The sequence below is a fragment of the Diaporthe citri genome (genome assembly GCF_014595645.1).
Source record: "Diaporthe citri strain NFHF-8-4 chromosome Unknown scaffold_7, whole genome shotgun sequence".
NCBI classification, from domain to species: Eukaryota; Fungi; Ascomycota; class Sordariomycetes; order Diaporthales; family Diaporthaceae; genus Diaporthe; species Diaporthe citri.
The window spans coordinates 1199597-1225828 of record NW_025064852.1 but is presented as its reverse complement, the minus strand read 5'-3'; the positions used below and the strand labels follow the sequence as shown (position 1 = coordinate 1225828).

The window sequence follows — 26232 nt, the reverse complement described above, 5'->3', positions numbered from 1 at the left end:
CGTCACATCTCAATTCGGGGCTCTGGCCAATGGCCACGCCCAGGCGAGCCCAGGACCCCTATTTTCCAGAACCCGCTGTTAACGGCGCCGCTGGGGAGGGACAAGCTACACAGGGCACCTGCCCCCCGCGCCGTGCGGTTCCTTCCTTATCACCCACCCCCACTGCCACTCAAACCTCATCATCGTCATTGATGGGACTTTGGTGCTTCTAGAACCGAGTCCATGAGCCCAGCCCTCGCCAGACGTGTTTCACTCAGACCACCTCAGCTTTCTAAAGAGGGAGTGACCTGCACCACGGTGGTACTGTGCTGGGCGGCAATGCAGCGAGTGTTTGTCAGAGCAAGCAAGCAAGCAATCAAGCACGCCTGCTGGCATGCGAAAGAGAGGTCGGTTGAAGCCATCGAGATTTGAGCGACTCGAGTCAATCAACCACTCAGTCATTTCCTGCATGCAGTACGGATCCGTTTCGAGACGGTCTCGAGCGTTCTTTTCGTAGGTCATGATGCGCCGCCCTCGAGGGACCGCAACAATCTGATCGTCGTGCGTACGACGATGCGTCACCAATGATGGCACCTGTCTGTCTGTCACCGGCGTCCGCTCCAAAATAACAACCGTGGACGGCCGGCACCCAGCAAACTGACCCTCCCGAGCCCCTGCCAAACTCTGTTCAAGTCGTCTCTTCCCAATGCCTTGGGAAAACCCCACGGCCTCTCGGAGATGCCAAGATACAGTCTCCAGTACGGGCAGGGAGGCCGAGATATTGCCAACTTGGTCTCTCTGCCGTCGACCTCTCTCATGCGCTCGCACCACCATGTCAAGCACGTCCACTCCTCCAACCCTGGCTCCCTCCGCCGGTTCAGCCATTATTCCATGCGGTGGGGATTGATTTCCCCCAGGCTGGGTGATGTGCGTGAGAGGTTCCACTCGCTTCCAAGTTCGATGAGATGTCCCACCAGTCTACCAGGAACTTGACCGTGGGGTCATCTTACCGCTGCAATTCACGTGGCTGCTGCTCTCCCGCCTTCCCAAAAAGCCAGACAGCAAACCAGATTTCCAGCTTTCTCGGGGCTCTTTGGGAATCCGACGAGATCGACCCGGCTTGCGTTCCTGCCAGGAACGACGCCAGCGAAGAATCCAACGACTCCTCGATCTTGCTTTTAAGGTTCGGCCTGTGGAGGGCTCGACAGCTCGGCACGAGGCTTTAGATGCCGATGCGATGCTACATCACCCACGTATGCCGACAGACCACCTCCCTGCCCAAATCGGTGTATAGCAAAATGCTCTGCGCTGTGCTCGCGAATTTCTGCTGCCGGTGCGGACACGGCGCAGCACAGCAGTGCGCAGCAGAGCGCATGCTGAGGTGTTGGCAATCGTCATCCCGCTTACTCTTCTCTCCACCAGGGGCGTTCTGGAAGAATCGAATGGAGGGGCTTGTGACGACATCTCACTGCCCATTCCGTCGTACAAGGTAACTCCGGCGGTGCTCATCATTCATCTGAAGGGCCGTTCAATACTTTAGACTTACGAGCCTGCGCTTCTTCCGGTGTCACTCTCGCGACGTTGTGACTCTCGTCAATCGAAGTCTGCACCGATCACCCCAAGCCTGACACCTACAGGGAAACCTGACAAAGAAGCCTAATTCGTGACTTCCGTGGCGTTGGCGAAGGGTCCCTTGACTTTCCTTTCTTGTTTATGCGTCACCATAAAAATAATACCAGCTTTTTGAGGTAAAAATAAAAGGGAAAAAGGTATCTTATTTATATCATTATATTCCAAATATGCTATAATAGTGTAAGTTTAATTAAGGAAAGGATAAATTATAAGCTGTGATTGGTTGGAGATTATTATTATGTTCTTTATGGGGCGTTGTAGCGACATGGATAATCTTTTCCAGGTCGCCCTGTACTCTACAAGGTACGCAGGACCGTAGCGGGTGTACCAGCGAATAGTCAGGGACAGCCCGACGCGCCCCTAAAACACCCTGTCCGCCACGAGACACCGCTCCCAAGCCCGTGGGCTAGGACAGTATTGACTTGGTCCTGGAGTGCCAGTGGGGACTAATAAAATCTGACACATTGGCTCACAGGCGCCGGTACAGAGTTTGATCGCACTCAGAAACTGGGAAAACGAACGGGACTCGCGCTCCCACACCATGGTATTCTCTGCATTTCCCATAGTTCAGTAGTCAGGGTCTAGCAAAGTTCCGCTCGTCGGGATGGCGTGGCTCGTGACGGACAGCGCGGGACCAATGAGCCCAGCGGACCACGTTCTTGTCTGTCCGCCTCACTCACTAACAGGAGTCTTGATCTCATCACTTTCCCCAGGGGCCCACAGACCTGTAAGGACGAGCAGAAGGTTAGTAAATGTACTTGCAGAAGATGGCTGTGTAGCAGCCCTTCCGGAGACCTCACTCCGGCCACATTGCGCGAGGTGGTGAGAGGAGAAGGGGGAGACGAACGCCTCCTTCGCACCCCTTCAGAGTTCAGTGACGACAGAGTGGGAGTCTAGACCATGACGGTTGAGACACTTGAGCTGCTGGTTCCGTCTTGGCAATCCTGCGCCCGGCTTCCAGCAGCTATCTGGGCTGGTGGACAGGCGGTGGTGTGTGTGGATGTGCTACGAAATTTTTCCTGTCCTCTGTGCCACTGCGCGAGCCCGACTCCGCGGTCAAAAGCAGGCAAAAACTAGCAGGCGACTTGACTCGGAAGTCCTTGACAAAAGCCCCTAGAGCCACCATCTCTTCCCTCGTGGTTCTCACGGCTTCTCACCGCCCGGGGGGCTGACCAAGTTTACCTGAGGCACAGCAGATATGTGGACGGTTTGTCACGAGGGCAGCATCCTCCAGAAGGGTCTGTGGAAATCTGACACCCGCTTTTTTTTGTGCCTTAGTCCGGGGGCGGCATACTGTACAAGTTCGCTCCTCAAGCGCGACTGGAAAACCTGAAAAAGGCAGGCAGTCAGTCAGTCTCGGGACCCCATCACGGGTCTCCCTTTTGATGTCTCTAATAATAGACGGACACGGTTCAGAGCCGCCTCATATATGTCTATCACAGACAGGTGACTCTGCAAGCCGCTGCCCTGATTATAAACTCCAATATTGGCCGGCCTGGCCGCTCCACGTACGTACGTGCATGCGCGCGTGATATGAACGGAGATAGAAATGTGCGGGATCTATTGCCTGCGAAGCAGGTGAACCTGCCTCCCTATGTGTTCATGCGGGCAATAATGAAACACAGCGTGCCGTTGTGTGCAACCCCATCCCGCGGGACCGGCCAAGTTTTTGGTCCCCCCCTGAATTACATGCACACAATGTACCTACATTTCCTACCCGGGATATGGGGAGACCAAGTTGGCCCGATCCTGGTTCTAGCTTGTTAATAAGCCTGCTTTCCCACCATATTGGCCCTGAGTTGTTGTGTGTGCCTCGGTTCCTGGGGACAGACAGACAGTTCGTCCCCTGACCCGTGGGTTCGATCTTGGTTCGTTCGTTTCCCGTGGATGTGAGATTTGGGGGTGATTATCTGCATGTACAGCGACCTACTTAATGCCGTCACCAAACCACTGTGACTTGGGCAAATATAGTCGCAAGTGAATTCAAACATCCCAGGAATCAGGCGATATCTGAGCATTGAAACGTTGGCGAACGGAAATGCCAACAGAGCGCGGTTCCCTTCGTCCCGCGTCTTCCGTTGCCCTCTGGATGAATGACTCGTTCTGTCATTTTTCGCTACCCCGGCGACGGACGGAAACAATCTAGCGAGGGGCGGGGGGGGGGGGTCTTATTGTTGTTGTTCCTGCTGCTGCTGCTGTCAGGCCAGCCAGGCAGATTCAAGAAATCCACGGCCAAAAAGTTGGATCGCTACCCTGCTGTGGGCGGCGGCGGGACGGCGGGACGGACGTGAGCTCCGGGGTGGGTAGGTGGTAGTACCCGCGTGACCCTGACGAGCGAGCGCTCCCTACCCTTTACCTCCCTGGTCCGTCCAAGATCAGCAAAGCATCCCCGGGCCGAATCCGTGACCGGGGGACCTCGGCATTTCCATCTGGGGTGTACCTACGTACGTTCGTCACGAACCAAGCGCTTTTGGCGACCGCGATTGTAATACAGGGGAAAAGAGCAAGCAAAAGAGGGCGCCGACGAGGGATTAGTAATTGGACAAAAGGGACTGACTTGTTTGAACGTCTGTCTACTTTTTCTCGTGATCGGCCAGAAGCCGCCGCCGCCGCCGCCGCCGCCATGGCTCCCGGACCGGCGGAGAAGCCTACACCCTCGAAGGAGGAGAACAGGCGGAAGGCCATGGCCGGCGTGCAGGCCATCTTTGACCGGTATGGACGGCCTCTCATTACGTTCATTGTGTTATGTCGCACCGCACCGCATCGCGTCCCAATCCGCCCGTCAGCACGGCACAAAGCTCTGCCTCCCCTCTCACCCCCTTCCTCGAAATTATTCACCACCCCCGGCGCCAGTTGTCCCATTCCAGACCTCAGCATTACCCGCATGTATTAGTACTAACACACAACCCCCGGGGGGCGTCGTAGCTACAAGCTCGTCCAGGCCGGCGCCGGCCCGGCCTTCGACAACGCGACCATGGGCGACTGCGTCGTGCTGGACGCGTCCATCGGGCCGCCCCACGACGGTGATGTCCCACGGGTCGGCGGGAGATCGACGCCAGACGCGGGTATCAGGGCGTCGTGCACGACCAGGTTGCTCATCGGCGCCGAGCTGAGCAACTACAACGGCGTCATGCACGGCGGCGCGGCGGGGGTCATCTTCGACATGCTCACCACCATCGCTCTGGGGCCGGTTGCGCGGCCTGGGTTTTGGACGTGAGTGTTCTTGTTACTCTTGCTGATTACATATTTCTGTCTCGGCTGTCCCGTTTTTCTCTCTCTTCCTGTCTTTTGGTCTTTGTTGGGCGGGACTGGGCTGTGTCACCTTGGTTGCGAGGGGCTCGTGGGCGGGATTTGGGCACCCTGTGGGAATGCCATTGGATGCGGCTTGGTGATTGTGCTCGATGCTGATGATATCTCCGGCCCTACAGGTTCCTGGGTGGCGTGACGCGCACGCTGAATATCAGCTACCTGAAGGCTGTGCCTGTTGGTGAGTTCACCCAGCGCGTCGTCCCGGTCATGGAGGACCACCCCTTGCCCAGCGCGCGCCGCTCAAGACAAAGCACCGTTCCCTCCTGGCTTCGCCTAGGAGCATGTCCCGGCCCTGGCATGCCATGACATGGGCATTGAACCTCCCCCGAGGGTGCGGCGAAGGCTACTTGGTCTAACTCTGCGCAGGCACAACCATCATAGTACACGCCTATGTCTACCAGGTGGGCAGGCAGACGGCGTACATCAAGGGCTGGATGACGAGTGAGGACGGAAGGACGACATATGCCGTCTGCGACCACCACAAGATCCACGTGCCCACGCCTGCGGAGCATATGGCGTTCAGGGTGCCGTGGGACGAGCAGTGGGACAACGAGGGGAAGGAGAAGGCGAAGACGGCGTCGAAGTTGTGACATCAGACGTGGTAGGTGCTGCCGGAGACTGTGGGCGTCAAGTCGTTGAAGCTGTGGTCCTTAGAGGGCGTCTGGGTAGGTTCGCTTGCCCTCGGGCATTGGCTGGGGAGCAAACGCCGTGTAGACATGATTACAATGCATATCACATCACGTTCAGATACTTGGTTCCTCGTGTAGCCGGTGTATCACTTCTCTGCCGTGACAGTTGAGTGCGCTCTCATACGATAATGTTATGAACAAAAGGGTATTATGACACTGGCCTCCCCCGTCGACGGCCCTCCCAAAGACGACGATGAGGCCAGCCGGCGCGACTTCATATCTCGGTGCTCCTAGCAAAGAGCAGCCGGATGTCACAGGAAAGGCCGCAGAGTAGAGGAAGCGCAAAACCAGGCTATGCATTTCTTTTCCAAAACCAGCAATAACTCTTTTCTTCACAAACATGTAATTGGTGATTACAGCCGGATGTAGACGTCCAGGCACTCGATCCTCCACTCCCTCTTCCCCAGCAGGTTCCTCAGCCACTCCATGCCTATGCCCGTCCACTCGCTCCTCGCCTGGGCGACCTGCTCGGCGGCGGCGCCCATCATCGCGTTGGCCGTCGCGTTGACGGTGTCCTTGGCCACGAGGTAAGTGGCGTTCGCGGTGGCGGTCATGTTCTCGACGGCGGACAGGGCGGCTGCCCCTGCGCCGGCGCCGGCGCCGGCACCCGTCTCGGCGCAGCCCCCGGCCTCGGCGCAGGTGAAGGAGGCGGTCCCGTCGGTGAAGTAGGAGACGCCCGGGCGGGGCTGGAACCAGTTGGAGCTGAAGTCGAAGAAGCAGCGGTCGGACCAGTTGCACGAGGTCATGAAGAGGATGAGCAGCAGGAAGGAGCAGTAGATGCAGGGCCTGTTGAGGAAGTAGGTGCAGACGAAGAAGAGGAAGATGAAGGCCGGGGAGGCGTTGGTCGGGATGAAGAGGAGCGGGAGCCAGCTGGAGACGCGGGAGAAGGTCAGCTTGGGTTCGCGAATGACCCTGGAGGGCGGAGCGAGGCCAGGAAGAGGGTGGGGAGACGTAGGGTGAGGACGCCATACCTTCGTAAGCAAAACATGGTGCCGACTGTCTGATGGTGTACTGTAGGGGAGAGAAGTTGGGGTGGGATGTCGCAGTCTCTGCTTGGGTAATGTATGTGTCCTCGGTTCACCGTGGCAGACTCGAGGCCCGGCTCATGGCAGGAGGTAGGTAGAGCAGGGCGTATGTCGTGTAGTCAAGCCGGCGTTGAGTAGGTGGCCAGGATATCGCGGGTCTCGAGCGTAAGGGCAGGTGGTGGGATCGGAAATAGACAGAGCAGGACACGTCTGGTGGCCGGAGGGTCAAGGCACAGGTAGAGTACAGTTACGGTACAAATACAGATGTGAGGATTAAAGAATTTGTTGAGACGGGCAGTAAGTGGCCGCGAGGCTGAATCTATTAAATGCGCGCTTTGTATGCTGCGAGAATAGTGGAAGGCTCTGGGGCACGTTCCTAGGTTCGAGGAAGAAGAACAGACGTTGGTGAAAAGACGGGGACAGTCTGACGTCGCGGAGGATGGCGATGCATTCGGATTCGGCGCTTTCCTCTGATAGTCGAGGGGATCTGGCCCATGCGCCCGCTAGCTCGATAGGGGACTGTTGAGTACAGTAAGTCTGCCGTTGGGTGGACCAGGTACCAATGCCGTTTATACCGTTACACAATACCCGTAGTACTGTAGCAGCTTATAGCCGAAGCGGACCCGGGAATCCGGAGACAGCAAGAAGCGGCCTTCCTCTCTGGTGGTAGAATATGTTTTGTCAATGGATAATAATAAAAAAACAGACAAAAGAGAGCAGGGAGCAGACAGCAGGCAGCAGAGCAAACACAGGGCTTCAATGCTGGAGGCTGGGTGTCCAACCACTCAACTGACGCAGCGCGTTCGGCATTGGCATTGGCCTGGGCTGTTGGGCCCAACTGCTCGCTCTTGCATGCTGCTGTCACCGTCATATCTCCCGGTTTACCCCCTCTCTTCCCGCATCGCCTCTGCTTTTCCTGACGCAGCTGCACCTGCACCTACTGCAGGCGACAGACGAGCTGTCAACCAACTTCAGGGCTGCCGGCATGTGCCAGCCACGTACCCACTAGATATCCCAGATAGAGTACCATCTCCAGGTAGGTAGTAGATAATTCTGGTCAAACCACCTACCTGGGCAAGCTTCCTCCTGAGCCTGTACCTGAGCCCGAGACTGGGTTGGGTTGGGTTGAACGCTTGGGCCGACAAACAAAAAAAGAGACCGCCTCCCATCCGTCTTCGCCCCGCCTCGCCTTGCCTTGCCTTGCCTCACTCACCTCTCTCACCTGCGTGCACCAACTTGTCTGCATCACCTTCTCCTCCTCCTCCCCCAGCTCAACATCCGCGCAGCCCGTCCCGGGTTCATCTCTGGTTGATGGTGCTCAAGGAGAAGCCTTCTGGTCCTGCATTTTTGGACTGCCGACATTGGTGCCGGTCGAGGTTGGTTGCGCCAGGCCCGCCTGAGGAGAAGAGAAGTGATGCAATAGAGCTAACCTGGGCGTCTGTCTAGTGATGCGACTGCATACCCCAGCATCATCGACCAACTTTCCACTTTTTCTTTTTCGCCCAGCCGCGACTTTTGAGCCGCAACCCAATCCTCCGAGCAAACGGAAAACCTGACAGCATCATCCACTCGCACCTATCAACAAAACCCCCCTTCCCCCTTCGCATCCCCACCCAACTCGGTCTGGAGAGAGCTGCAAAGAAAACATCGGGGCTGACCGACTCCAATCTCGGATCACTCTCCCCTCGCCCTGGGTGCTAGCCACACCTCCCAGCTGCCGCCCAAGCTCGAGCTCGCGTTCAATCATGGCTAGCTATGGCGGAGGTGCCGGAGGCGACGGCTCGCTCAATTCACTCCTCGCCCAGCTCCAGCGCCAGCACTCGCACCATTCGCAGCAGTCCAGCGGCCATGAGAACCACGATCCATCTGTTGCAGCGCAGTACCAGCATCAGCACCATCAGCAGCAGCAGCAGCAGCCCCCCTCCGTCTACGATCTGCGTTCTCAATTCAATCCGTACAACAGCAACAATCAGCAAGCTTCCCATTATCATCACCACCAGCATCAGCACGTGGATGAGTCGTACCCTTCTCAAGACAGCACCGACTACAACCCTCCGGCCGCGCCGACCCCGCCCGCTGGTGCGATGTACCAATCGCAGCACCCCCCGGGGTTTGCCACGAGGCCAATTGATGGAGGCGACGATCGCACCTCGAGCTTGTTGAGCCTCCTCAAGTTGAACAGTGGCGCAGGTGGACAGCAGGGCTTGTCGCAGCAACAGCAGCAGCCGCCGTCGCAGCCATCTGACCAGCTTCACCGCGATTCGCTCATCCGCCACCTCGAACCAGCAGCCGAGCACCATTCATGCTCCTGCGCCCTCTTCCGCCGATCCCACCGGCCTGCTCGCTGCACTTATGAGAGGCAAGTTCCAGGACGACGAGACCAAGTCGGAACATTCGCCCAAGCCTCAGGCTCAGGAGCCTGTGACTGACAACAGCTGGAACACCGCGCCTCCGCCCGAGAATACTCAGCAGTACTTGCTCAACTTGTTGAACCGGCCCAAGCCTAGCCAGAGCGACGCCCGCCCCGAGCCTCATGCGCCGAGCGAAGCCGAACACTCAACCAAGATTGTCTCCCCCGCAAGCGAGCAATCCAACAAGCAGGACTTTGCTACCCTCGAGCGGGCCCTGTCCGACTCCACTAGTCGCGCCAATCCTCCTGTTCCCGCTACTAGCACGTTCGAATTCGCCTCTCCTGACCCTGTCCCCCCGCCGCAGCAAAAGTTCAAGCCTTCCCCAGCCCCCGCACAGTCGAGTCGAGATGGCACACCTGCTACAAAGTCTGGCATCTTCAACTATACCAATCCATTCGATGAGCTCACTGCTTCAGTGTCTCCCCAGAACCGGGCCAGTAGAAAGTCTACAACCCCCGGCGCGTCCGCTTCTACCAGCGTCCAGGGTCAAGCTCCAGGCCTGGTCCAGATCTTGAAGAAGCCTGGATCGGCCGGTGGACCCGAGCACAAGCGCCTGTCAAGCACCAGCAGCCACCTGGAAGGTCGCGAGACTGTTCGCCGAAAGGTGGATGCTCCCAACTCGCACGACCACAAGGGCGAGCCGTCGCATCCAGGCGATGGGCACGATGCTAGACCCAAGGAGACAGTGGCTGAGGCTGTAAGCGATATCGCCAACACTGCGGATCTGCAGGCACGCGAGGCAATCAACCGTGCTGAAGATGAGCAGGCCCAGGCCAGGATCACCCAGGATCTCAAGGAGCTGATGGCTGCTCAGACAGACAAGGAGTTCGATGAGGCGGCCGCCACTGCTGCTTCAGACATCAGGGACGAGCTCGAGAAGGACGAGAACAGGGCTGCCCTCGAGGCTGCATTCCGTCCCGAGGTGGCGAAAGCTGTGCGAGACATCGTGGACGATGCAGCTCAGGGCCCTGTCGCCGACAGCTGGGAGAGCGCTGAGGCCGAAGACGAGATTGTGGTCATCGAAGAAACCACGAGTCCCGTCAAGGTCTTCAACTTCCCCATGAAGCCATGGATCTCCATCTCGATCCAGGATGGCGCTAATGACACTCGCCCTGTCTTCCGCGATGAGGCCATCCTCGACATTGCGCGGCTCAAGAAGGAATTTGACCAAATCGACCGCAACCTTGTGGCTGCTTCTGAAGCATATCTGGCATACGGGATGTCTAAAGCTGGCGGTCTCCGAGTCATTAGGCAGGACGATGGCCGTGATGCCAAGTTGTTTGCTGATACTAAGGATCGTATTTTCAACCTTGCCATTTCTTCCACCCCGGCAGACCAGGACATCACCCAGAAGGAGGCTATCGTTGGCACTGGCATCAGTGGCACGGTCTATTGGGTGCAGGTCAGGGACGGTGAGAAGGACCACCTCGACGATGCTCATCTTGAGCAATACGGATTTGCTCTGCCGCCAAGCAGTGCACAGGAGGGTGGGGACGCCCCTGGTGGTGTTTTGAAGACACGCGCTCGCACTTCGACGAACCACCCGGAGTACTTTGCCGTTGGCCGCGGCAAATCGATCAATATCATCTGGCCGTCGTTTGTCTTGCAGAGAAATCTCATCAAGCCCGGCCACGACCGTGTCGTCGACACCGACAGACTTGCCAAGGAGTGCTCGCTGAAGATCAACACTGGAAAGGCTGGTAAGGACTTCACTTTCAGTCAGGATGACTCTGTGGTTGTCTCGCTTGACAAGTCGGGCCGCGTCAAATTCTGGGATGTCCGTGACTTGACGGCCCCAGACGAGGAATCTGATCCTCGCAACCCGATGCCAGCACACACCTCCGCCGAGGTGAAGGAGCCGCTGATGACTCTCACAACGACGCCAGAAGGAGAGAAGGCCTGGCCCACTTCTGTGCTGCTGTTGGATAAGCTCCGGCCGTACCAGAAGCGCACAGCGCTGCGTTACTTAATCGTGGGTATGAAACAGAACCACACGTTGCAGCTCTGGGATCTGGCACTGGGCAAGCCTGTTCAAGAATTCAACCTTCCTCACAGCAAGGAATCCGACGCTGTCTGCAGTGTCATGTATCACCCTCCCTCTGGCATCATTGTTGTTGGTCACCCGACGCGGAACTCCGTCTACTTCCTTCACCTTTCGGCGCCTAAGTACGCGTTGAAGAACAACCCGTCTCAGGTCGATTACATCCAGAAGTTGGTGGCGCAAGATCCCTCGATTCCCACTCCTGACTCTACCGCAGTCATCAGTGGCATGCGGGAGTACTCGTTCGCCAACAAGGGAGTTCTGCGAAGCCTTTATCTTCTCCAGAACCCTGCTTCCTCCAGCGAGGGCGTTGAAGCGACTCTCTTTGAGCTCTACGCGATGCACTCTAAGGGGGTTGCGTGTCTTTCCATCAAAGCGTCCGAGCTTGGATGGGACGATGACAACAAGGTGATCAACCCCGTCGACGCTACACAAGCCGGCGTGGTCTCCATCACGAAGCTAAGGCCACCGCCGCCTCAACCCCAGAACCAGCTTCCCGAGGAAGGAGCAGCCCAGCCCTCAATTCGCCTAGCCGTGCGGCCAAAGGAAACGGCCCCAGAACCTGCACCAGAGCAATCGACGCGAAAGGTGGCCACCCCACCAAAGCACAAGGAGGCCAAGGAGGAAGAGCCTGCCGTGCCAGCTCCCGTTGACAAGCCTGATAAGAAGGGAAGGAAGAAGAAGGCTGCTGCTGAAAAGGCTGCTGCACAGGCTGCCGCGTTGGCTGAGCGTGAGCGCGAAGCTGCTCAGACCAACGGTCACCCTCCCAAAGTCGTGGCTACCACGACCCACGAACCAGCCAAGGCTTCCAAATCCTCGGCTTCTTCCTCAATCTTCTCGCAGGAAGTCGACACTCGCATCAACACGATGGAGAAGCGCCTCGTCGAGAACATTGCCAGCTCGTTTCAATCCGGTCTCTCTGGTCTCCGCCAGAATCTCGACAAGGACGCGAAGGCTCGTGATGGCCAATTTGAAGGGAGCCAGCTCAAGCTGCTTGGCATGGTCTCGGAGGTACTCAACGAGAACTGCCAAGGTGTACTCGCCAAGATCATTGAAGAGGAGATGGAGAAGTCTATCGCGCCTAGGGTCGGCGAGGTCGTGACCCGCACTGTGACTGCGGAGCTTGGAAGCAGGCTCGGCAGTTCCGTGTCGCAGTCGGTGCAGAAGGAAATGCAGCGCGCCCTGCCTCACTCCCTGGATCAGGCTCTGCGGAAGCCCGAGCTTGTCAAGTCCATGACCGACAAGATGGTTCACACACTCTCTGCCAAAATCGACGAGCAGCTCTACGCAGTCCTTGACGATAGAATCATCCCTCGGTTCACCAAGCTGGCTACCGAGGCAGTGACAGCATGCGGCAAGGAGATTTTGGTCAATGTCAACAACCAGTTCAATGCAATCGAGCAGGTGCGCATGAAGGACATGCAAAAGTTTGAGCAGCTCGTTGCGCTCAACACGAACATGTCGGAGACTCTGAACACCATGGTCACTGCCCAGGCGAGCTTCCAGGAGGAGATCTTGAAGCTTCAGACCGAACTTGTCAAGCAGCAGCAGCGGAAGGTGTCGCCATCGCATCCAACTCGTTCTCGACAGATTGGGCAGGAAGGTCATGGACCAGGCAACGGCGCATACCACAGCCCTTCTCACAGCCAGTCTCAGGCTCTGCAGCATGTTGCGCAAGCTGTCGTTCCTCAGCAGCACTACAGCAGTCCACAGGCTGGGACACAGCAGTTCCCAAATGCGGCTGCAGCGGCTCTTACCTCTCCGCAGCAATGGGCACCCGCGAGCTCCATTGTCTCCCCACAGCATCAGCACCAGCAGTATCCCAACCAACCTGTGAATCCCAGCATTCTGTCACTGCAGCAGTCTCAGCAGTATGGAAGCCCGTCCAGCCAGCAGTCCAGTCAACTTACTGGCCAGCAACAAATTCAGCAGCAGGGGGCCCCGCAAACACAGCCACTTACTGGATCGCAGCTCTCCACGTCACAGGTCGTGTTCCAGCCGACTACCAAGGACAACCGTGAGCGTCTGGATATCGAGCAGGCTTGCGAGCGGGTGCGCACTTATATGACACAGGGCAAGTTCGACGACGCAGTCATGACCTGGATTCAAGACACCCGTAACGAGGAAGAAGTCTTCTCCCAGGTACTGGCCAAGTACGACGCTACTTTCATTCAGAACCTGAACCCGCTGCTTCTCCTGACGGTTGCAGCGACTGTCACGGCAAACTTGGAAAACCCACAGCTGCTGCACACCAAGCTCGGCTGGACGGAGGTTGTTCTGGTCACGTTCTTTGAGGCTCTCCCCCGAATCGTAAGCACGTCCCTAACATGATCCTCCCTTTTTTTTTATCACATCACTGTGTGGGACGAGGCCAGAGCTGACTATTCTCAAAATTCAGGAGGGACAAGTTCGCGAAATCACCCCCAAGGTCATGTCGCTGCTGAAGGGCCGTCTCGAGCATGTATTCCTGCGCCTGAGCAGCACGATGCCTAGCGACCCTGCTTTGAGGAACATCTCCAACATGACGAGCCTCACGCAGCGAATCACGGACTCCATGCGACCTCTTGCCGCCAGCTCGTCGTACTAGTAAGGAACGGAAGGCGCCATCCCGCCGAGCTACCTGAGAAAACGGAAACTTGCGAGCGAGGAGGCTGAGGGCACCTTCGCCCTCGCGCCTGTGCGACTGAAAGGTGTTGTTTCGTATATGTACAAACATAACCAAAACATACATATGGGTGGTCTACGGGTCTGGACTGAACGAAACAGAGAAAAAACGGGATACCCACAGAGGTGAATTTGGGACAAGGGGCATTTCTTTCCGCGGATTTGGTAACACATTTGGCTTGGCTTGGCTGGAAAGCGGAGCCAAGTAAGGAAGGCAACAGAAAAGAGAGAGAGAGAGATACAGGGAAAGGCACGAAGGGCAGAAACACGCACGAGGGCCCGAGTGTGCCGGCAGGAACACAGCTAGCTGTGGGTTGACGAATGAATGTCTGCTACAGGCTGAGAGCGCACGCATGCTGGAGGGAGGGGAAGGGGTCTTGACTTCGGTTTGAAAAAGCTGGGGCCTGACAGAGTAATAACTGGTTTCCTGCCTGGGTTCGGTGTAGAACACCCCCGTCCCCCTCTCTCTCTGGGAGGAATTGTCTAGTAATTTTGTAGCATTGGGGAGTAATGAATATGGAGAGATACTTCCAGTCATCTTTGTGAACGTTTCTGGTTGGCATGTTTCGTATGTGACCGTAATGGGCTTGCTTCCCCTGCCTGCCTCTCGAGAGCCGGCGGGTTGAGTGAGGTGAGATGTGAGATGTGAGACGGGTGGAGGGGTTGGGGGTGAGGAGGGCAATCAAGTCGACGTGATCACTACAGCCAGTCATCTCTAACGGCACGTGGCGGCTTGATCAGCTTGGACGTCTACTTAATCCTCTTGCCCGCCCTTTCTGAACACTTGTCCATCTGTAGAACAACCATCCGTTGTCTCTGATAGAAATCGCTATTCCCGTCACTATGAAAGACAGCCGGCGACCAAGTTAGCGTACGCCCACCCAGCTTCTATAGTACGCCCACCCAGCTTCCAGCATTAGCCCACTTAGTATAAAGAAATTAGCTGCATATATTAATAAAATATAAATATACCTTAAAAGCTAGCTTTTTAAAACTATAGCTACCCTATTACTTTATTGCATTTACCCCGCCATTCTTTATATAATATATTTAATTTGCATTTATTATATTAATATAAGGCATAAAAAAAATTTTTATAACTTTAAGTTAGCTTACCTACTTTATTATTACCTACTTTATATAAAATTTAACTTACCTTATAACTTTATTATAAAATTACTTTTTACTTACTTATTTATATATTTAATTAATTTACTTATAAAATAATACTTATTTCTTTTTATTTTTTTAAATTAATTATTTTATAACTTTTACCTTTAAATATTATTTTATTATTAATATTCTTAAACTTAACCTTAACATAACTATAAATAATTAAAATAATAACTTAAAAATAATAATTTAAATATTTAAAATATTTATAATATATTATTTTTATTCTTTAAGGTAATTATAAATATCTTTTAAATATAGCTTATAAAATTATATTTAAATTTAAGCAACTTCGCTATTTACTTATTAAAATGTAATTTAATAATTATAATCCTTATATTAATACTTATAAGGTAAAGCATAATCCTTATTTTTAAAATATACTTAATATTTAAATTAAGCTATATAAATATATAATTATAATTATATAAATTAAAAAAGACTTATTTTATTATTAAATTACTATTAAATATATATTTAATAATAAAGCAAAGTATTATAATAAAAAAGCAAATAAAACTATAAATAAATTTATTAATAACTTTAAATAATAAGTTAAAAAAGTAATAATAATTAAGTAAAAAAGATTAAAAAAGCTATTAATTTTATATAAAATAAATTGCTTATTTAGCTTTATAATTAAGAAGGATATAAGCACTTTAAATAAATATACTTAATTATATATTTTATATATATTTATTAAAATATATAAGTTTCTTTTATATTATAAAAACTTTTTTTTATATAATTATTTAGTATTTAAAATCCTTAAAAAACATTTCTTTATTAAAACTACCCTTTTATTTTATTATTAAGAATAATATAATATTTAACTATAACAATATTTATTAAATACCTTTATTATTTATTCTTTTTATATAATCTTATATAAGTAAATAATCTTTAAAAATATTAATAATTAATGCAAACTACTTAATTATTAAAATATTAAGGGCTAGTTATTAATTAAATACCTTATTAATAGTTTAATTAAAAATAGCTATTTAATTAATTTATTAATTAATATAAAATATTAAATTAAGCATATTATATTTTATTTTATAAAGGTAATATAATTTAAAAGCCTTAATAACCCTTTCTTTTTTATTATAAATGCTACCTATAATATTAATTAATATAAATTATTACTTATTTATATAATTAAGATAATACCTTAATAATGCCTATATATTTACTTATTAGCTTTAATAAGTAATTAAATAATTAAGGATTTTACTTAAATGCTTAAAATATTAAAAAGCTATGGAGTTAATTATAACCTTTAAATAATAAATGCTAAAATTGCTAAAAGTAATGCTATTTAAGTAATATTTTTATAAGCATAAATTATTATATATTAATAATACCTTCTTTAAGTATTTAAATACAATATTTATATTGCTTAATATATTTTAAATAATATAATATTTAAAGAAATAAAGGCAAAGTTTTTTATTATAATTAATGCTACTTATATTAGCAACTTTAAGAAATTTTAAAGCTTATTTTAATAAAAGTAAGTAAAGATTAATAAGGGTATAAAAGCTATTTACTATATTAATAAAACTTAGCTTAATTATTATTAATAAAGTATTTATTAAGCATACTTTCCATATGTAATATACTTTAATATTCTTTTTATATTTATTGCAAAGAATTTACATTATTATTTAAAAATATAGCTTAGCTATTAAAAGCATGTAGATCCGTAGATAACGGGCAGGCAGCTGCTTACATAAGCAGCGTTGCAGCCCAAAACACTAAAGGCACTGCCCTTTAAGCGTAATTAGCAACCAAGCAACCTATACACCTATATTATATAATTTACAATATCCCTTATAATCATTATAATATTATTTAATAGGTTAAGTATATAAAAAAAGTATAAAAATAATTATTTTTATTAAAAAAACCTTATTAAAGCACCTATTTAATAAAAATTATAATTATAAACCTTTACGCTATTAATTAATAACCTTCCTTAAAGGCAATAACCTTTTAAGTAATTAAAACCTATTAAATTATTATTCTTAACCTTATCCTTTATTAATAATTTACTTTTAAAAAGCAACTTTATTAATTAATTTATGCAATAATAATATTTATGCTAAAATTATTACTTATAAGTAAATATTTATAAAGTTAATTAAAAGTTATAATAATAAGCATTATAATACTCTTTATTAATAATTAATAAGCAAGCTATAAAATAAATAATTATTAAATAAGCATTAATAATAAGAAATTTATTAATTTAGCATTATTTTTATTAATTTTTTCTCTTTAATTACTATTATTTTTACTTTGCCTTAATATAGCTTCTTTTCCTTCTTTTAACGCTATAGCTGCTTATATAAGCAATTATAGCATTATAATTATTTTTATATATAATTATATTAATTAATTTATAAAGAAAGTTGCTATAAAGTAAAATAATATATAAATTACCTTTATTACTTTTATAAATAACCTTAAAGCTATTAATAATAAATTTAATAAATAATTAAAAAATCTTTAAAAATAGCTAAAGATTATTAATAATAAATTAAATTAATACAATAATATTCTTTATGCTTAATTTTAAAGCATTTTTATCTTTATTATTAAAGGCTAATTATATTCTTAAAAATAAAATAAAAGCATTAAGCCCTTAAATTTATACCTTTATAATAATAATATTACCTTTACCCTTAAACCTATAAATTATTATAATAATAATAAACTTAATTTTTACTTTATTAATAATATTTAAGTAAATTATCTTTATATTTTAATTAACTTTTAACTTAAGGAAGTTTTTTTAATAATTATCCTATTTAATAAATACTTTTACTTAAAAGCTTTTACAAAGAGAAAAGTCTTTATTTTAAAGAAACTTTACTTTAATATAATTAATATTATAATTCTTAATAAATTAAAAAAGATATAAATCTTATTATAAGTAATAATAATACCTTATAAAATATAGCTATTTAAAGTAATTATAAAACTTTTTAGTAACTTTTTTAATATTACTTAATAAGCTATAAATAATTAGCTAACTTAATTACTTTTTATTAAAGCTATTATTTAAATCCTTAGCAAGCATAATGCTTTTTACTTAATAATAATAATATTTTTTATTTTATTTCTTTTTAAAGATAAGTTATATATTAATTTTATTTAAAAAATTTATAATGCTTATTATAAGCTATTAAAGATTTAATAAAATACCTCCTTAATTTAATTAATATTGCTAAATAAGATCTTTATTAATTAGCTTAGCATCTTTATTAAGATTCTTAATAAAGTTTAAATAATAATTACCTTTATAATAATTAAAAAAATTATTTAATAAGTTAAGATATATATTAATAAAATAATAAAGCAAAGCATTTATATTAACTTATAAATAATTATTTAATTATATAATAACTTTACTCCCTTTTATAAATTATAAATTAGCTTAATTATAATTAATAAGCTTAAAATAACCTAAATTAAACCTATTAACGCTATAGCTATATAAATCATTATCTTTAACCCTTAAATTAATAAATATATAATCTATATAATTAAATAATAAAACAGCAACTTTGCTTATATTAATGCAATTAATAAGAAAGATAATATATGCTTTAATTATAATAAGTAAGGCTATTAAATAAAAGATTGCCGTTTTAAGCTTAATTAACTTAAGGCCTTTTTAATATTTAATAATAGCCGCTTAGTTATACTTAAGGGCATTTTATATAAAGATAATAAGCGCATTAACCTAGCTTTCTACCTATATAATATAGTTTCCTTTTAATATAATAAGAAGCCTTATTCTTAATCTTTATTTAATTATATAAATACCTATATTTATATTATTAATTTAAACTTAAATAATAAAGATAAGGAGCATTATAACTTAACTACTTAATTTAATGATAATAATAATATTAATAAGCTATTTAATGGTATTTTTAATAAATTAAATTATAAAAATTAAGATAGTTAAAGCATTTACTTTATAAAAATAAGTATTGGCAATTAACCGCTATTTACTTATAATAAACTAGCTTACAAGGGTATTAACATTCCTTATAATATTTTTTAAGCTAGCTTTTTTAATAATTATAAGTTTAATACCTTTTTTAATTATAATTCCGTTATTTATTACTATTTTAAATCTTTAATAATATAACTTACCTTATATAATTCTTCTTACCCTATTTATATAAAAGGCATTAAAGGTAAGAATCCTTATATTATTAAAGATATTCTTATAATAGCTTATTTTATTATAAAGACTAGCTTTATAAATTAATTTATTATTTTTTATAAAATCATTTTTAATAATATCTTTTTAATAAAGCTAATACTTAAAAAGATAATCTTTTATTAATAAATAATTTACTATACTTTATAAAATATTATCCGCTTATTTATATTTCCTTATTAACTAAAACTAATTCTATTTATTTATTAGCAATTAATATACTTAATAAAGGAAATGGCCTTTTTAGCTATGGATACTTAGCCTCTTACCCTTAAATAGCATTTAAATATTCCTATAAATAACCCTTAAGTTTAGCATTATCTTAAGAAATATTATGCTAAATTCCCTAAATTATTTAATTTAAAAAAGCATTAAGTAAACCTTTTAGTAAAAACTAAGTATTATATTAATATTAATAATAACTTATCATTCCATTAACCTCCTTAGCAATTTAGTTTAGCATAAAAATAAGCTATTTATAACTTTATTAAAGTATATAAAAGAATATTAATTAAAAAAAGCAAGAGCTCTTAAGTATTAATTTTATATTTAATCCTAAAGAAATCCATCCCCTTAAGCCAAAATACGCTTAAATTATAATAAATAATTTAGCATTTTTATTATAATTATTAAAAGCTTAATAAATATATTAAAAAGTATATATACTTTATGCTTAATGCAATAAATTAAATTTAATATATAATAAGTTATAAATATTATGCCTTTATTAATTTAAAGAATAGCTTTTAATATATTAGCATTTATTATATAAATATTAAAAAGATAGCGTTTATTACCTCCTTTAATTTATATAAATAATTAATAATGTTATTTAACTTATATAATGCTTTAACTATCTTTTAAGCTCTTATTAAGGAAATTTTCCAAAACTTTTAAAATATTACATATAGCTTTTTAAATAATATTGCTATATAAGCAAATTTTATGCCATAATTACATAAATATTTACTTATAATCTTTTAATAATTATATTGCTATAGTTTTATTCTTAATACTTAAAAGACTTCCCTCTTTATTTATAAGAATATATTTTTAGGCTTTCTTATCTTAAAAGAAAGCATTATAGCAAACTTAATAAGAATTGCAATTATTTATAATTAATCTATATTAACTATAATTATAAAAATTTAAGGCTTTATTAATATTATTAAGTATCTTTAAAACTTAATATAAGCATATTTTAAAAGAACCGGCGCTTTAATTAACTTTATTAATAGTTTTAAAGGTTAGCTAATTACTTTATTAAAAACAATATAATAGCAATAATAAGATATTTATAATGCTATTATTATTCTTTTAATTATTAAGACTTTTAACTAGCAACTTCCTTTTATTATAAAAATAAATACTAGCTAAGGCTTTATAAGCGTTGCCCTCTTTTAATTATATTTATATAATACTAAGTTTATTTTATACCTAATTTTATACTTCTTAAAAAAGTTAATAAATATATAAATTTAATACTTTGCTTATAAGCAAAAACTTCTTAGCATATTATTAACATTTTAATATTAATTTTATTAAATTTAAGGCATGGAAATTACCATCCTTATAAATTATAAGTTCCTTAAAACCCTTAATATAAAAGCTAATTAATCACTAAAAATTATATATTTCCTTAATGCTATTAAGTATTATAGCATTTATATTATATATTGCATTAACAAAATTAACATTTTTATTAACTACCTTTTTAAGCTACTTAAAAACATAATCTTTAAATTTACTTTGCTTATTTTTAAGTAAGAAAAGGAAAGAAACCTACCTAAGTAAATTTAGCATCTTTATAAGCTTAATTAAATAAATTTATAAGCAATCTTTAAATACCTTTAAAAAAAACTAATTTCCCCCTTATTATTAACTTAAAATAAGTAAAAAAGCACTTTATAATTATTTAAGGATAATTATATAGAATTTATATATATAAATAATAACCTAATAATTTTCTTTATAATACTAATATTACTTTAAAGGTAATACTCCTTTTATTAATTTTAAAATATAATAACCTACTTATAGCTATAAAAAAGCTATACTTAGCATATAACTATTTAATAATTAGCAATACCTTTTAAAAGGCATTAAAGAAATATTAATATTTTAAAATTACTTTTATTATTTAGCAAATTATTATTAAGTATATAAAGTATTAGCTAATAAAGATATTTAACTTAACATTGCTTAACCTTAACCTTATTGCATTATTAGCTTTATTAATAAGATAAGCTATTAACTTTACATTAATTAATAACATATTAATCTTAATAGCTATTAAATATATTATTAAATAAGTTAAGGCAAAAGTTATATTAAATTAATAATTTAAAAGCACTCTTTTATTGCTAAATAAAATTATTAATATCTTTAATATACTTAATAAATAAATCTTTAATAATGCTAATTGCTTTACTAACAAGGTTACCTTAGCTTAACATTATTAATATAAATTAAAGCTACGCTTAATTATGTTAATTAAGCTAAAAAGCAATAATAAAATTAAAAAAATTAATGAAAATTTAAAGTATATAATTTTATAAAAGTAGCTAGCTAACTTAAATTAAGATATTTAAGCTTTAATATAGTAAGTAATTATACTATATAATTAAATCTTAAAGTTAAATAAGTATAGCTTTTATTTCCTTTTTTTTAATATATTGCTGCCTTTAAAGTATAAACCCTATATTACTTATATATAAAAACCTATAAAGTAAAAAGATAATAACTTTGCAAAGCAATTAATTAAGGAATATAAGGCTTTATTAGCATAAAATTACGTTATAAGGTTAAAAGCTTTTTATAATTAAATTTAAGCATTCCTTTAAGAAAACAAGGCATTACTATATATATTTACTTTTAATAATTAAGTCTTATAAATATATTAATATGCTTATAAGCATAAGCCTTATTATAATAATCCTTAAGCCATTACTACTTATTATATTAGCAATACTTATACTTTTCATAGCTTTAATAGCATTATATTTAAGAATATATATAATGGCATAAACTTTTTTTAATATATATTATAAATAATTACTTTATTAAAAGCCTATAGTATATTAATAAAATAATGCTTTAATATAATTATAATTAAATTGCTTAATTAATATAACTTAATTAAGGATAAAAAGCAGTGGCTTGTTAGCTATTATTAATTATTTACTAATATTTTATTAACTTAATTAAATACCTTATTTTTAAGTAATTCGCGCCTTTTATACTTAAATAATTAAAAGAAAAATAAAAAAGGAAATTAATTAAATTAAGAGTTAAACCCAAGACTTCCTTATTTAAAAAGCTATTTTTTAAAGGCTACCGTTTTTTTAATAAATCTTTATAAAAGTAATTAAATTAAAAGGTAAATTATTAAAATAAATAAGGGTGCGTTATTATTATATTACCTTGCTATTTATTATAATAATAAGAAGGAATAATTATTTAATAAGGGTATAAATTAAATATTAAGCATATATCCTACTTTTCCTTATTAAAGGATATAGTTTATATAGTAAGATTAAGGATAGTTTATTTAAGGAAGGGGATAATATGGATTTGTAAATAGCGGGCAGGCAGCTATTTATATAAGCAGCATTGCAGCTTAAAACATTAAAGGCACTGCCCTTTAAGCATAATTAGCAACTAAGCAACTTATACACTTATATCATACAGTTTATAGCGTCCCTTGTGATCATTGCAGTGCTGTTTAGTGGGTTAGGTGCATAAAAGAAGCACAAGCATATATATGTAATTATAATAAATGCTTTTCTTTATTTAATAATAACTTTATTTTAAAGGTTTTAAAATATTTTAGCTAAGGAGTTAAAAATAACATTAAGTATATTACTTTATTTCCTTATATGTTTAGCTAGTTTATTATTTATAATATCCTAAATTATAAGTAACCTTTTTATTAATTATTATAATAAATTAAAAAATTTAAGTTAACTTAATATATTATGCATAAGATTATTTTAATATATTATAAAATATTTATATATTTATAAAGTTAATATTATAATATAAGAAAGTAAAGCATTTTACTTAATTAACTTTTATTTATATTAATATTAATTAAAACCCTTTATATAATAATTAATATAAAAATTTACTTATTAATTATAGCGTTATATTATAAAGTTATTATTATATTTTTAAGGGCTTTCGCTATTAAAGAATGGTTTAATATTATAAGTTAATGCTGGAAACCTTAGTAAGCTTATTAATTTTAAGTTTAAGCTTATGCAAAAACTATACTTTACCCTCTTTTTATTAAGTAATTTATTATAAAATATAAGTATTCTTAATTATCTCCTTATTAATAATATTGCCCTTAAAATTAAGCTAAATAATTTATTCCTAATCCTGCCTTTAATTCCATCCAACCCTATTAATATTATATATACTTCCTTAAATAAAGCTAAGCTTAATGCCCTTAAGTTTAATTCTAACTAATATGCATATACAAGCGCAAAGATAAATGCTAAGCCCTTTAATAAAATAAAGCCCTTTTTATTATTAAAAAAGAAAAGAATTAAGCAAGTTAAGAATGGTTTTAAGAGGGTAAAGGTAAATTATTATACTTATAAGTTAAATATACTAACTACTTTAATTAAATAGCTATTAAGTTAAAATAAGGCGGTAAAGAAAAAAAAAGCAGCCTTTAAAAGGAAATATAAGTAATGCTATTAACTTAAGCATAAATACATAAATCCTATTTATTTAGGCATACCATTAATTAAAATAATATAAATATTATTAAATTTTATGCTTAATTTTAATAAATAAAACTTAAAATATAGCTTTATATTAAGGCTTGCTTAAAATATTAGCTTTTTAAAAGAAATAATATAAGGCGCATTAAATATAATAAAAATAAGCAACTTATTAAAATGCATATCCTTATATTACTTAATAATATTATTATTACATTTAAGCAATATATTAAAGCTTATTTACTAATTTTATTTACCATTTCCTTTAAATATTTTAAAGCATTCTTTACTACTTATCCTTAATTTTTTGATGCTTTAGCCTTAAATCCTACTTTTTAACTTTATAATATTAAGTAATTATTTAGCCTAAGCCTTTTTAAACTAAGTAATATATAAAAAGTATATTAAAATAGCTATTATTAATTATAAATTAAATTAAGTTTAATAATATATTAAATAAAATATATTTAAAAAACTTAATAATATATAATATAAAAAGAAATATAAGCTTTATTATTAGCTTATAATCCACGCTAATATAATTCGCATTAATTAGCTTATAGCAAACTAAGCCTTATTACATAATTTATTAATATATAGAAAAAGCTTAATTATAAGAAATATTATAAATTATAAGCTAATTAGTTAAATTAATAATAAGAAATATATATAATTAAATTATATAAAAAAAAATAATAATATAAATAATAATAAATATTATAAAGGCTTAAAAAAGTTTAGCTTTATACTTTTAATTAATAAAATTATAGCTAAGAAATAAAAATAAGATGAATTTATTATTAATAATAATATATTATTTTATATAATTTAAATATAAAAGATATATAACTATATTTTATTTATTATAAACCTTAATAATTAAACTTTTAAAAAGATTTAAGAAACATTTAAAATAAAAAAGAATTAATTATTTTATAAAACCCTTTACTTTAATTAAAATTAATAAAGATATTATATTAAAAAAAGTATATTTCTTAATATATTAAGAGAGTTAAGTAAAGAATTTATATGAAATTATATTATTATTAAAAAGTAGTTTTTAAGCAAGGAATATAGCATTACAGCATTTAATTAAACATATAATATATATATATAATAATTTTTAAATAAATTTACTTAATATTAATATTTTAAACTATATTATATTTATCCTAAACTTATTTAATATCTTTAAGTATATTACTATTAAGGCTTTTAAGCTTATTACTTATAATATAATTTATTATTTCTTACTAAAAAATTTATACCCCTTAAATTCCTTATTTTATTACCTTTTAATTATACATTTTATTAAATCTTAATTAATATCCCTTTTATATTACCTAATAAGTTAGCTAAATATATTATATTTAAGGGCATAAAGATTATTATTAAGTATTCTTTCTCCTTAAAATAAGTAGCAAGGATAGGATTTAATTTTCCTTTTTCCTTATAATTATAAAATAAGCCTTAGCATTTAATACTTAATTAAATATACTATAATATATAAATATTAAAAGGCATAACCTATTTATTTAAATATTTTTAAATTCTTTACTTATTTATATTTATACTTTAACTTATTTACTTTCTTTATATCCTTAATTAATATTATTAAAATACCTTTTAAAGCTATTAATAAGCTTATCTTTAAAAGCCTTGCTATTACTTTTAAGGCTCTTAAAAATATAAATATTAATAAAATTGCTATTTTTAGCAATAAAAAACGCATTAAGGTATATAAAACTTACTTTTATATTTATAAAAGTATTAAAAGCAAAGCATATTATTTTTAAAGTAAATATAATTTATATAATAATAAATTATTAATCCCTTTTATTTAAGTATTTAAGCATTTTATTCTTATCTTTTTAAATTATTTTATTATTATATTTATGCAAACCTTTTCTTTAATAAAAAAACTCTTTTATTATAATAATAATAAACTTAATTACATTTATTTAAGAGTTATTAAGTATTAATTAATATTAATTAATATAAATAAAAGGAATTTAAAAATATATAATTAACACTATTTAATGCTAATTTATAAAATGCTTATATCCTTAAGCAATTAAATTACTACCTTTGCTTATTATTAAATATATTACTCCTTTTCTTGCTATGCCGCTATATACTTTTTTATAGCCTTAAGTTTTTAAGTTATAATTTTAAATAGCTTTTTAAGGCTAATTTTAATATAAGCAAGATTTTTAAGGTTATATTAAAATACATTATTAAACTTATTGCCATAGCTAAATATATTATTTAAGAATAATATATTATTAAACTTATTATTATAGCTAAATATATTATTTAAGGGTAATATATTA

The 26232-nt window shown here is 39.1% G+C and overlaps 3 protein-coding genes across 3 annotated transcripts; 2 read left to right on the top strand and 1 right to left on the bottom strand.

The window, feature by feature from the left end:
* Window positions 1-4234: 4234 nt before the first annotated feature.
* INS49_013571 (uncharacterized protein) lies at window positions 4235-5510 on the top strand (the record flags this gene model as incomplete). The annotated part of the gene is made up of 4 exons (XM_043174268.1): window positions 4235-4323; window positions 4537-4824; window positions 5040-5098; window positions 5287-5510. The coding sequence occupies 4 exons, from the start codon at window positions 4235-4237 to the stop codon at window positions 5508-5510; spliced, it is 660 nt and encodes a 219-aa protein (XP_043021213.1).
* Window positions 5511-5962: 452 nt separating this feature from the next.
* On the bottom strand, window positions 5963-6597 carry INS49_013570 (uncharacterized protein; the record flags this gene model as incomplete). The annotated part of the gene is made up of 2 exons (XM_043174267.1): window positions 5963-6479; window positions 6581-6597. 2 exons carry the CDS (start codon window positions 6595-6597, stop codon window positions 5963-5965), a joined length of 534 nt encoding a protein of 177 aa, XP_043021212.1.
* Window positions 6598-8379: 1782 nt separating this feature from the next.
* INS49_013569 (uncharacterized protein) lies at window positions 8380-13673 on the top strand (the record flags this gene model as incomplete). Its single annotated transcript, XM_043174266.1, has 3 exons — window positions 8380-8720; window positions 8872-13396; window positions 13485-13673. The coding sequence occupies 3 exons, from the start codon at window positions 8380-8382 to the stop codon at window positions 13671-13673; spliced, it is 5055 nt and encodes a 1684-aa protein (XP_043021211.1).
* Window positions 13674-26232: the final 12559 nt, after the last annotated feature.